This window comes from Electrona antarctica (assembly GCF_951216825.1).
Source record: "Electrona antarctica genome assembly, contig: scaffold_613, whole genome shotgun sequence".
Taxonomy (NCBI): Eukaryota; Metazoa; Chordata; class Actinopteri; order Myctophiformes; family Myctophidae; genus Electrona; species Electrona antarctica.
Genome location: NW_027637081.1, coordinates 750 through 13,510, shown reverse-complemented (window position 1 = coordinate 13,510; position 12,761 = coordinate 750). Strand labels below are relative to the sequence as shown.

Genomic DNA, 12,761 nt, shown 5'->3' with positions numbered 1-12,761 from the left:
GATGATCCTACTAGCTGTTCTCACCGTCCTGTCCAGCTGTTTTCTCTCCTCAGCTGTGCTGTTTCCATACCAGGAGGTAAAACAGTAAGTGAGAATGCTCTCAATGGTGCCTCTATAGAACATGGTCAGGGCTGGGACAGGCAGGTCGACTCTCTTCAGCTGACGGAGGGGGTAGAGACGCTGCTGGGCCTTTTTAATGATTGGGGTTAGGGGGAGGGGTTACAAGTCTTCTTTCATAGAGTTGTGTTTTATTGTATTCATTTAGAGTTAGGGTTGGTACAGGGTTGTAGGTAGGGTGGGTTAGGGTTAGTTAGGGTACAGGTAGGGGTTAGGGGTCATACAGGGTTGTGGGTTAGGTGATACAGGTCTTTCACAGAGTTGTGTTTTATTAATTTAGGGTGCAGTTAGGGTGCAGGTAGGGGTTAGGGTTTAGGGTGGATAGGGTACAGGTAGGGCTCAGGCTAATATACGGCAACCTTCCCCGTGTTTCTTCACTAGTCCAATTCAGAAGAACACAGTTTTCCGGCCACTGCTACAGAGCTGACAATGAGGTTATATCTTCCCTTCTTCTCTGGAGTCCTGCCTCAAAGCAGACCAGAGGTAGAAAACCGTCGTTCCCCGATGTCATCGCTAGGGACACATGATGTCATCGCTAGGGACACAGGCATCAGTAAGCAGGAACTGGGGATGGCAATGAAGGACCGGGAAGTCTGGCGTGATATTGTGAAATCCACGATCTTGACCGCGGTCGAAAAATTATGATGAGGGCTCAGGGGTGATCCAGGTCTTTCATAGAGTCGTGCGGATTGTTTTATTGTATTAATGTAGCGTTAGTTAGGGTACAGTTAGGGTACAGTAGGGTAGAGTTAGGGGTTTCATAGAGTTGTGCAGAATTGGAGCCGAGTGTTTTTCATCTTCTTCTTGTAGTCTTCGTCAAACTGCTCGTTCTGAGCCACCGTGAAGTGGTTCTTCCAATCGGAAACCTTCCCTGTGGAAAAAAACAAAACAAATCAAGTTATGCCTCTTTCTCTGTAACTCTCTCACTCCCCCTGGTGGCCAGTGATGGACGAAGTAGGAAACTCCACAACTGTAGAACTACTGGAGTCATTTTTTATGCATCTTACTTAACTGATACAATCATTATCTAACATGACATGTTCAGGTTGTGTTAGTAAGCAGACTAAAATGACATATTTAGGTGGGGTGCATACTTAGTTTAGACTAGTCATTGGTTAGACATGTGTTAAGATTAGGTTTAGGTGTGCTGCCCCGTGGGAGGTGAGGGTTAAGGTTAGGTTTAGGTGTGCTGCCCCGTGGGAGGTTAGGTTTAGGGTGAGGGTTTGAGATAGGTTGTAGTTGTAGGACTAATGACTGGTCTAACCAATGACTATAGTCTAAACTACCCCTTTAGGTTGTTTTCCCACAACTGATTTGATCTCTCAAATGAATTGAATGGCTGACAACAGGAATGGGGTGCATACTTAGTTTAGACTAGTCATTGGTTAGACATGGGCACACTGACCTTTGAATGGCTGACAACAGGAACACACACTGACCTTTGAATGGCTGACAACAGGAACACACACTGACCTTTGAATGGATGACAACAGGAACACACACTGACCTTTGAATGGCTGACAACAGGAACACACACTGACCTTTGAATGGCTGACAACAGGAACACACACTGACCTTTGAATGGCTGACAACAGGAACACACACTGACCTTTGAATGGCTGACAACAGGAACACACACTGACCTTTGAATGGCTGACAACAGGAACACACACTGACCTTTGAATGGCTGACAACAGGAACACACACTGACCTTTGAATGGCTGACAATAGTCACCGATTTCAATGTCAGATTGTGTAACGCAGCTTAAAGCCATTTAGACCTGAGATTAGATTGAACATTTTTCAATATAGCTAAATTATAACAATGTTTAAAACATGGGTTTAAGCTCCACTAAGTTCCATTGTTAATCCGGTCGCGGCTGGGCGTGGAGACGACAGAGACATCACTACTGGTGACATCATTACAAACGTTGGATTATAATAATATATTATATCATCATCATATCATCTATATATATATATATATATATATATATATATATATATATATATAATTGAATGTCTGTCTGAATGTGTGTCAGAAACACTGCCGTAGCTCCTCACTGCCTGCACCAATCACTCCCACTTTTCACACAGGCATTGACCATACTAATATTATTAGTATGGTTAATTGAAAAAAAGGGCTTCGTTAAGACCTCCATATTATGGATATCTCACAACAGGTAAGGGCTAGTATTATATAATATAAGGGCTATTTCCATTGGGAGCGGACGCTTCATTCCGCGTGGATTTGAGGAACTGTAAAAGACTATAGTGTAGTGAGAAGTATGTATCCTTTCACAGTAAAAGTACCTCTACGTAGCATAAAGTATGTATCCTTTCACAGTAAAAGTACCTCTATGTAGCATAAAGTACCTCTACGTAGCATAAAGTATGTATCCTTTCACAGTAAAAGTACCTCTACGTAGCATAAAGTATGTATCCTTTCACAGTAAAAGTACCTCTACGTAGCATAAAGTATCTATCCTTTCACAGTAAAAGTACCTCTACGTAGCATAAAGTATCTATCCTTTTACAGTAAAAGTACCTCTACGTAGCATAAAGTATGTATCCTTTCACAGTAAAAGTACCTCTACGTAGCATAAAGTATGTATCCTTTCACAGTAAAAGTACCTCTACGTAGCATAAAGTATGTATCCTTTCACAGTAAAAGTACCTCTACGTAGCATAAAGTATGTATCCTTTCACAGTAAAAGTACCTCTACGTAGCATAAAGTATCCTTTCACAGTAAAAGTACCTCTACGTAGCATAAAGTATGTATCCTTTCACAGTAAAAGTACCTCTACGTAGCATAAAGTATCTATCCTTTCACAGTAAAAGTACCTCTACGTAGCATAAAGTATGTATCCTTTCACAGTAAAAGTACCTCTACGTAGCATAAAGTATGTATCCTTTCACAGTAAAAGTACCTCTACGTAGCATAAAGTATCCTTTCACAGTAAAAGTACCTCTACGTAGCATAAAGTATGTATCCTTTCACAGTAAAAGTACCTCTACGTAGCATAAAGTATCCTTTCACAGTAAAAGTACCTCTATGTAGCATAAAGTATGTATCCTTTCACAGTAAAAGTACCTCTACGTAGCATAAAGTATGTATCCTTTCACAGTAAAAGTACCTCTATGTAGCATAAAGTAAAAAGGGCTTCGTTAAGACCTCCATATTATGGATATCTCACAACGGGTAAGGGCTAGTATTATATAATATAAGGGCTATTTCCATTGGGAGCGGACGCTTCATTCCGCGTGGATTTGAGGAACTGTAAAAGACTATAGTGTAGTGAGAAGTATGTATCCTTTCACAGTAAAAGTACCTCTACGTAGCATAAAGTATGTATCCTTTCACAGTAAAAGTACCTCTATGTAGCATAAAGTACCTCTACGTAGCATAAAGTATGTATCCTTTCACAGTAAAAGTACCTCTACGTAGCATAAAGTATGTATCCTTTCACAGTAAAAGTACCTCTACGTAGCATAAAGTATCTATCCTTTCACAGTAAAAGTACCTCTACGTAGCATAAAGTATCTATCCTTTCACAGTAAAAGTACCTCTACGTAGCATAAAGTATGTATCCTTTCACAGTAAAAGTACCTCTACGTAGCATAAAGTATGTATCCTTTCACAGTAAAAGTACCTCTACGTAGCATAAAGTATCCTTTCACAGTAAAAGTACCTCTACGTAGCATAAAGTATGTATCCTTTCACAGTAAAAGTACCTCTACGTAGCATAAAGTATCTATCCTTTCACAGTAAAAGTACCTCTACGTAGCATAAAGTATCCTTTCACAGTAAAAGTACCTCTACGTAGCATAAAGTATGTATCCTTTCACAGTAAAAGTACCTCTACGTAGCATAAAGTATCCTTTCACAGTAAAAGTACCTCTATGTAGCATAAAGTATGTATCCTTTCACAGTAAAAGTACCTCTACGTAGCATAAAGTATCCTTTCACAGTAAAAGTACCTCTACGTAGCATAAAGTATGTATCCTTTCACAGTAAAAGTACCTCTACGTACCTTGCAGTCTTCCTCCCAGAAGGATTTGGGGATGAACTGGACTGGGAGGTGAGTCTAAGGGTGCACTCACACGGTTCATGCAATTCTCTGTGCTCGTTGGGTGTTGTGTCATGTGTTGTGTGAGGGGGAGGGGCGCACGACTGCGCCCCTCCCCCTCACACAACACAATGTTGGGTCAAACCATGTGACCTCCATTGGAAATGCATTGGGCCGCTGGGCGGCCATGACACAACACCCAACGAGCACAGAGAATTGCATGAAAGGTGTGAGCTCAGCCTAAGGGTGCACTCACACGGTTCATGCAATTATCTGTGCTCGTTGGGTGTTGTGTCATGGCCGCCCAGCGGCCCAATGCATTTCCAATGGAGGTCACATGGTTTGACCCAACATTGTGTTGTGTGAGGGGGAGGGGCGCAGTCGAAACGCCCCTCCCCCTCACACAACACAATGTTGGGTCAAACCATGTGACCTCCATTGGAAATGCATTGGGCGGCCATGACACAACACAACAAGCATCCAACGAGCACGAGAATTGCATGAAAGGTGTGAGCTCAGCCTTAATGAGACGAGGAGAGGTGGTCAGTTCAGACACTTCATCTAGACCTGAGAATATTAATAACATGTTAACTAAGTTAACTAGTTCAGACACTTCATCTAGACCTGAGAATATTAATAACATGTTAACTAGTTCAGACACCTCATCTAGACCTGAGAATATTAATAACATGTTAACTAAGTTAACTAGTTCAGACACTTCATCTAGACCTGAGAATATTAATAACATGTTAACTAAGTTAACTAGTTCAGACACTTCATCTAGACCTGAGAATAACATTTAATAGCATGTTAACTAAGTTAACTAGTTCAGACACTTCATCTAGACCTGAGAATAACATTTAATAACATGTTAACTAAGTTAACTAGTTCAGACACTTCATCTAGACCTGAGAATATTAATAACATGTTAACTAAGTTAACTAGTTCAGACACTTCATCTAGACCTGAGAATAACATTTAATAGCATGTTAACTAAGTTAACTAGTTCAGACACTTCATCTAGACCTGAGAATAACATTTAATAACATGTTAACTAAGTTAACTAGTTCAGACACTTCATCTAGACCTGATAATATTAATAACATGTTAACTAAGTTAACTAGTTCAGACACTTCATCTAGACCTGAGAATATTAATAACATGTTAACTAAGTTAACTAGTTCAGACACTTCATCTAGACCTGAGAATAACATTTAATAACATGTTAACTAAGTTAACTAGTTCAGACACCTCATCCAGACCTGATAATATTAACATGTAATAACATGTTAACATGTTATTTACATGCTATTAACATGTTATTAGCATGTCAATAACATGTTATTCATTCCATGTTGATCTAATAATAATAATAACCTGTAGTAATAAAACGAACCTGAGGGGGCGCCAGGGAGGTAGTAATAATAATAATAATAACCTGTAGTAATAAAACTAACCTGAGGGGGCGCCAGGGAGGTAGTATTAATAATAACCTGTAATAATAACACCGACCAGAGGGGGCACCAGGGAGGTAGTAATAATAATAACCTGTAATAATAACACCGACCAGAGGGGGCGCCAGGGAGGTAGTAATAATAATAACCTGTAGTAATAACACTGACCAGAGGGGGCGCCAGGGAGGTAGTAATAATAATAACCTGTAATAATAACACCGACCAGAGGGGGCGCCAGGGAGGTAGTAATAATAATAACCTGTAATAATAACACTGACCAGAGGGGGCGCCAGGGAGGTAGTAATAATAATAACCTGTAATAATAACACCGACCAGAGGGGGCGCCAGGGAGGTAGTATTAATAATAACCTGTAATAATAACACCGACCAGAGGGGGCGCCAGGGAGGTAGTAATAATAATAACCTGTAGTAATAACACTGACCAGAGGGGGCGCCATGGAGGTAGTAATAATAATAACCTGTAGTAATAACACTGACCAGAGGGGGCGCCATGGAGGTAGTAATAATAATAACCTGTAGTAATAACACCGACCAGAGGGGGCGCCAGGGAGGTAGTAATAATAATAACCTGTAATAATAACACCGACCAGAGGGGGCGCCAGGGAGGTAGTAATAATAATAACCTGTATAATAACACCGACCAGAGGGGGCGCCAGGGAGGTAGTAATAATAATAACCTGTAATAATAACACCGACCAGAGGGGGCGCCAGGGAGGTAGTATTAATAATAATAATAACCTGTAGTAATAAAACTAACCTGAGAGGGCGCCAGGGAGGTAGTAATAATAATAACCTGTAGTAATAACACTGACCAGAGGGGGAGCCAGGGAGGTAGTAATAATAATAACCTGTAATAATAACACCGACCAGAGGGGGCGCCAGGGAGGTAGTAATAATAATAATAATAACCTGTAATAATAACACTGACCAGAGGGGGCGCCAGGGAGGTAGTAATAATAATAACCTGTAGTAATAACACCGACCAGAGGGGGCGCCAGGGAGGTAGTAATAATAATAACCTGTAATAATAACAATAATATAGCTAAATTATAACAATGTTTAAAACATGGGTTTAAGCTCCACTAAGTTCCATTGTTAATCCGGTCGCGGCTGGGCGTGGAGACGACAGAGACATCACTACTGGTGACATCATTACAAACGTTGGATTATAATAATATATTATATCATCATCATATCATCTATATATATATATATATATATATATATATATATATATATATATAATTGAATGTCTGTCTGAATGTGTGTCAGAAACACTGCCGTAGCTCCTCACTGCCTGCACCAATCACTCCCACTTTTCACACAGGCATTGACCATACTAATATTATTAGTATGGTTAATTGAAAAAAAGGGCTTCGTTAAGACCTCCATATTATGGATATCTCACAACAGGTAAGGGCTAGTATTATATAATATAAGGGCTATTTCCATTGGGAGCGGACGCTTCATTCCGCGTGGATTTGAGGAACTGTAAAAGACTATAGTGTAGTGAGAAGTATGTATCCTTTCACAGTAAAAGTACCTCTACGTAGCATAAAGTATGTATCCTTTCACAGTAAAAGTACCTCTATGTAGCATAAAGTACCTCTACGTAGCATAAAGTATGTATCCTTTCACAGTAAAAGTACCTCTACGTAGCATAAAGTATGTATCCTTTCACAGTAAAAGTACCTCTACGTAGCATAAAGTATCTATCCTTTCACAGTAAAAGTACCTCTACGTAGCATAAAGTATCTATCCTTTTACAGTAAAAGTACCTCTACGTAGCATAAAGTATGTATCCTTTCACAGTAAAAGTACCTCTACGTAGCATAAAGTATGTATCCTTTCACAGTAAAAGTACCTCTACGTAGCATAAAGTATGTATCCTTTCACAGTAAAAGTACCTCTACGTAGCATAAAGTATGTATCCTTTCACAGTAAAAGTACCTCTACGTAGCATAAAGTATCCTTTCACAGTAAAAGTACCTCTACGTAGCATAAAGTATGTATCCTTTCACAGTAAAAGTACCTCTACGTAGCATAAAGTATCTATCCTTTCACAGTAAAAGTACCTCTACGTAGCATAAAGTATGTATCCTTTCACAGTAAAAGTACCTCTACGTAGCATAAAGTATGTATCCTTTCACAGTAAAAGTACCTCTACGTAGCATAAAGTATCCTTTCACAGTAAAAGTACCTCTACGTAGCATAAAGTATGTATCCTTTCACAGTAAAAGTACCTCTACGTAGCATAAAGTATCCTTTCACAGTAAAAGTACCTCTATGTAGCATAAAGTATGTATCCTTTCACAGTAAAAGTACCTCTACGTAGCATAAAGTATGTATCCTTTCACAGTAAAAGTACCTCTATGTAGCATAAAGTAAAAAGGGCTTCGTTAAGACCTCCATATTATGGATATCTCACAACGGGTAAGGGCTAGTATTATATAATATAAGGGCTATTTCCATTGGGAGCGGACGCTTCATTCCGCGTGGATTTGAGGAACTGTAAAAGACTATAGTGTAGTGAGAAGTATGTATCCTTTCACAGTAAAAGTACCTCTACGTAGCATAAAGTATGTATCCTTTCACAGTAAAAGTACCTCTATGTAGCATAAAGTACCTCTACGTAGCATAAAGTATGTATCCTTTCACAGTAAAAGTACCTCTACGTAGCATAAAGTATGTATCCTTTCACAGTAAAAGTACCTCTACGTAGCATAAAGTATCTATCCTTTCACAGTAAAAGTACCTCTACGTAGCATAAAGTATCTATCCTTTCACAGTAAAAGTACCTCTACGTAGCATAAAGTATGTATCCTTTCACAGTAAAAGTACCTCTACGTAGCATAAAGTATGTATCCTTTCACAGTAAAAGTACCTCTACGTAGCATAAAGTATCCTTTCACAGTAAAAGTACCTCTACGTAGCATAAAGTATGTATCCTTTCACAGTAAAAGTACCTCTACGTAGCATAAAGTATCTATCCTTTCACAGTAAAAGTACCTCTACGTAGCATAAAGTATCCTTTCACAGTAAAAGTACCTCTACGTAGCATAAAGTATGTATCCTTTCACAGTAAAAGTACCTCTACGTAGCATAAAGTATCCTTTCACAGTAAAAGTACCTCTATGTAGCATAAAGTATGTATCCTTTCACAGTAAAAGTACCTCTACGTAGCATAAAGTATCCTTTCACAGTAAAAGTACCTCTACGTAGCATAAAGTATGTATCCTTTCACAGTAAAAGTACCTCTACGTACCTTGCAGTCTTCCTCCCAGAAGGATTTGGGGATGAACTGGACTGGGAGGTGAGTCTAAGGGTGCACTCACACGGTTCATGCAATTCTCTGTGCTCGTTGGGTGTTGTGTCATGTGTTGTGTGAGGGGGAGGGGCGCACGACTGCGCCCCTCCCCCTCACACAACACAATGTTGGGTCAAACCATGTGACCTCCATTGGAAATGCATTGGGCCGCTGGGCGGCCATGACACAACACCCAACGAGCACAGAGAATTGCATGAAAGGTGTGAGCTCAGCCTAAGGGTGCACTCACACGGTTCATGCAATTATCTGTGCTCGTTGGGTGTTGTGTCATGGCCGCCCAGCGGCCCAATGCATTTCCAATGGAGGTCACATGGTTTGACCCAACATTGTGTTGTGTGAGGGGGAGGGGCGCAGTCGAAACGCCCCTCCCCCTCACACAACACAATGTTGGGTCAAACCATGTGACCTCCATTGGAAATGCATTGGGCGGCCATGACACAACACAACAAGCATCCAACGAGCACGAGAATTGCATGAAAGGTGTGAGCTCAGCCTTAATGAGACGAGGAGAGGTGGTCAGTTCAGACACTTCATCTAGACCTGAGAATATTAATAACATGTTAACTAAGTTAACTAGTTCAGACACTTCATCTAGACCTGAGAATATTAATAACATGTTAACTAGTTCAGACACCTCATCTAGACCTGAGAATATTAATAACATGTTAACTAAGTTAACTAGTTCAGACACTTCATCTAGACCTGAGAATATTAATAACATGTTAACTAAGTTAACTAGTTCAGACACTTCATCTAGACCTGAGAATAACATTTAATAGCATGTTAACTAAGTTAACTAGTTCAGACACTTCATCTAGACCTGAGAATAACATTTAATAACATGTTAACTAAGTTAACTAGTTCAGACACTTCATCTAGACCTGAGAATATTAATAACATGTTAACTAAGTTAACTAGTTCAGACACTTCATCTAGACCTGAGAATAACATTTAATAGCATGTTAACTAAGTTAACTAGTTCAGACACTTCATCTAGACCTGAGAATAACATTTAATAACATGTTAACTAAGTTAACTAGTTCAGACACTTCATCTAGACCTGATAATATTAATAACATGTTAACTAAGTTAACTAGTTCAGACACTTCATCTAGACCTGAGAATATTAATAACATGTTAACTAAGTTAACTAGTTCAGACACTTCATCTAGACCTGAGAATAACATTTAATAACATGTTAACTAAGTTAACTAGTTCAGACACCTCATCCAGACCTGATAATATTAACATGTAATAACATGTTAACATGTTATTTACATGCTATTAACATGTTATTAGCATGTCAATAACATGTTATTCATTCCATGTTGATCTAATAATAATAATAACCTGTAGTAATAAAACGAACCTGAGGGGGCGCCAGGGAGGTAGTAATAATAATAATAATAACCTGTAGTAATAAAACTAACCTGAGGGGGCGCCAGGGAGGTAGTATTAATAATAACCTGTAATAATAACACCGACCAGAGGGGGCACCAGGGAGGTAGTAATAATAATAACCTGTAATAATAACACCGACCAGAGGGGGCGCCAGGGAGGTAGTAATAATAATAACCTGTAGTAATAACACTGACCAGAGGGGGCGCCAGGGAGGTAGTAATAATAATAACCTGTAATAATAACACCGACCAGAGGGGGCGCCAGGGAGGTAGTAATAATAATAACCTGTAATAATAACACTGACCAGAGGGGGCGCCAGGGAGGTAGTAATAATAATAACCTGTAATAATAACACCGACCAGAGGGGGCGCCAGGGAGGTAGTATTAATAATAACCTGTAATAATAACACCGACCAGAGGGGGCGCCAGGGAGGTAGTAATAATAATAACCTGTAGTAATAACACTGACCAGAGGGGGCGCCATGGAGGTAGTAATAATAATAACCTGTAGTAATAACACTGACCAGAGGGGGCGCCATGGAGGTAGTAATAATAATAACCTGTAGTAATAACACCGACCAGAGGGGGCGCCAGGGAGGTAGTAATAATAATAACCTGTAATAATAACACCGACCAGAGGGGGCGCCAGGGAGGTAGTAATAATAATAACCTGTATAATAACACCGACCAGAGGGGGCGCCAGGGAGGTAGTAATAATAATAACCTGTAATAATAACACCGACCAGAGGGGGCGCCAGGGAGGTAGTATTAATAATAATAATAACCTGTAGTAATAAAACTAACCTGAGAGGGCGCCAGGGAGGTAGTAATAATAATAACCTGTAGTAATAACACTGACCAGAGGGGGAGCCAGGGAGGTAGTAATAATAATAACCTGTAATAATAACACCGACCAGAGGGGGCGCCAGGGAGGTAGTAATAATAATAATAATAACCTGTAATAATAACACTGACCAGAGGGGGCGCCAGGGAGGTAGTAATAATAATAACCTGTAGTAATAACACCGACCAGAGGGGGCGCCAGGGAGGTAGTAATAATAATAACCTGTAATAATAACACCGACCAGAGGGGGCGCCAGGGAGGTAGTAATAATAATAACCTGTAGTAATAACACTGACCAGAGGGGGCGCCATGGAGGTAGTAATAATAATAACCTGTAGTAATAACACTGACCAGAGGGGGCGCCATGGAGGTAGTAATAATAATAACCTGTAGTAATAACACCGACCAGAGGGGGCGCCAGGGAGGTAGTAATAATAATAACCTGTAATAATAACACCGACCAGAGGGGGCGCCAGGGAGGTAGTAATAATAATAACCTGTATAATAACACCGACCAGAGGGGGCGCCAGGGAGGTAGTAATAATAATAACCTGTAATAATAACACCGACCAGAGGGGGCGCCAGGGAGGTAGTATTAATAATAATAATAACCTGTAGTAATAAAACTAACCTGAGAGGGCGCCAGGGAGGTAGTAATAATAATAACCTGTAGTAATAACACTGACCAGAGGGGGAGCCAGGGAGGTAGTAATAATAATAACCTGTAATAATAACACCGACCAGAGGGGGCGCCAGGGAGGTAGTATTAATAATAACCTGTAATAATAACACCGACCAGATGGGGCGCCAGGGAGGTAGTAATAATAATAACCTGTAATAATAACACCGACCAGAGGGGGCGCCAGGGAGGTAGTATTAATAATAATAATAACCTGTAGTAATAAAACTAACCTGAGAGGGCGCCAGGGAGGTAGTAATAATAATAACCTGTAGTAATAACACTGACCAGAGGGGGCGCCAGGGAGGTAGTAATAATAATAACCTGTAGTAATAACACCGACCAGAGGGGGCGCCAGGGAGGTAGTAATAATAATAACCTGTAATAATAACACTGACCAGAGGGGGCGCCAGGGAGGTAGTATTAATAATAACCTGTAATAATAACACCGACCAGAGGGGGCGCCAGGGAGGTAGTATTAATAATAACCTGTAATAATAACACCGACCAGATGGGGCGCCAGGGAGGTAGTATTCCATGAAGGGAACTCGTTCATCGATGGGGATTAAATCCTGACGCTCAGGAATCATCTGTCCAAAATACACCAGGTCCAGGATGTAGGACACCCATGTAGTACCTGGACCAGCCACAGGGGGTTCACTGTTATTAATAAGAAAATAATAACATGCTTTCTCTGTTGGTGTCAACAAACAAAAGAAACAAGCAGTCTAAATTACAAAGGGTTCAATCTATGAACTAACCTTCAGGAATTAAATAATGTAACTATATTCATGGGTTAAATAATGGCCCTTTTTAGTTATTTCAAGTACATTGTGTGGTCTGTTA

At 40.1% G+C, this 12,761-nt stretch overlaps 1 protein-coding gene across 1 annotated transcript; it reads right to left on the bottom strand.

Annotated features, from left to right (window-relative positions):
- Positions 1-875: 875 nt before the first annotated feature.
- On the bottom strand, positions 876-12,552 carry LOC306919180 (cytosolic sulfotransferase 3-like; the record flags this gene model as incomplete). The annotated part of the gene is made up of 5 exons (XM_079532009.1): positions 876-988; positions 4,143-4,206; positions 8,929-8,982; positions 9,485-9,531; positions 12,424-12,552. Coding segments are annotated over 5 exons (407 nt in total), but the record flags the coding sequence as incomplete, so codon positions are not given.
- Positions 12,553-12,761: the final 209 nt, after the last annotated feature.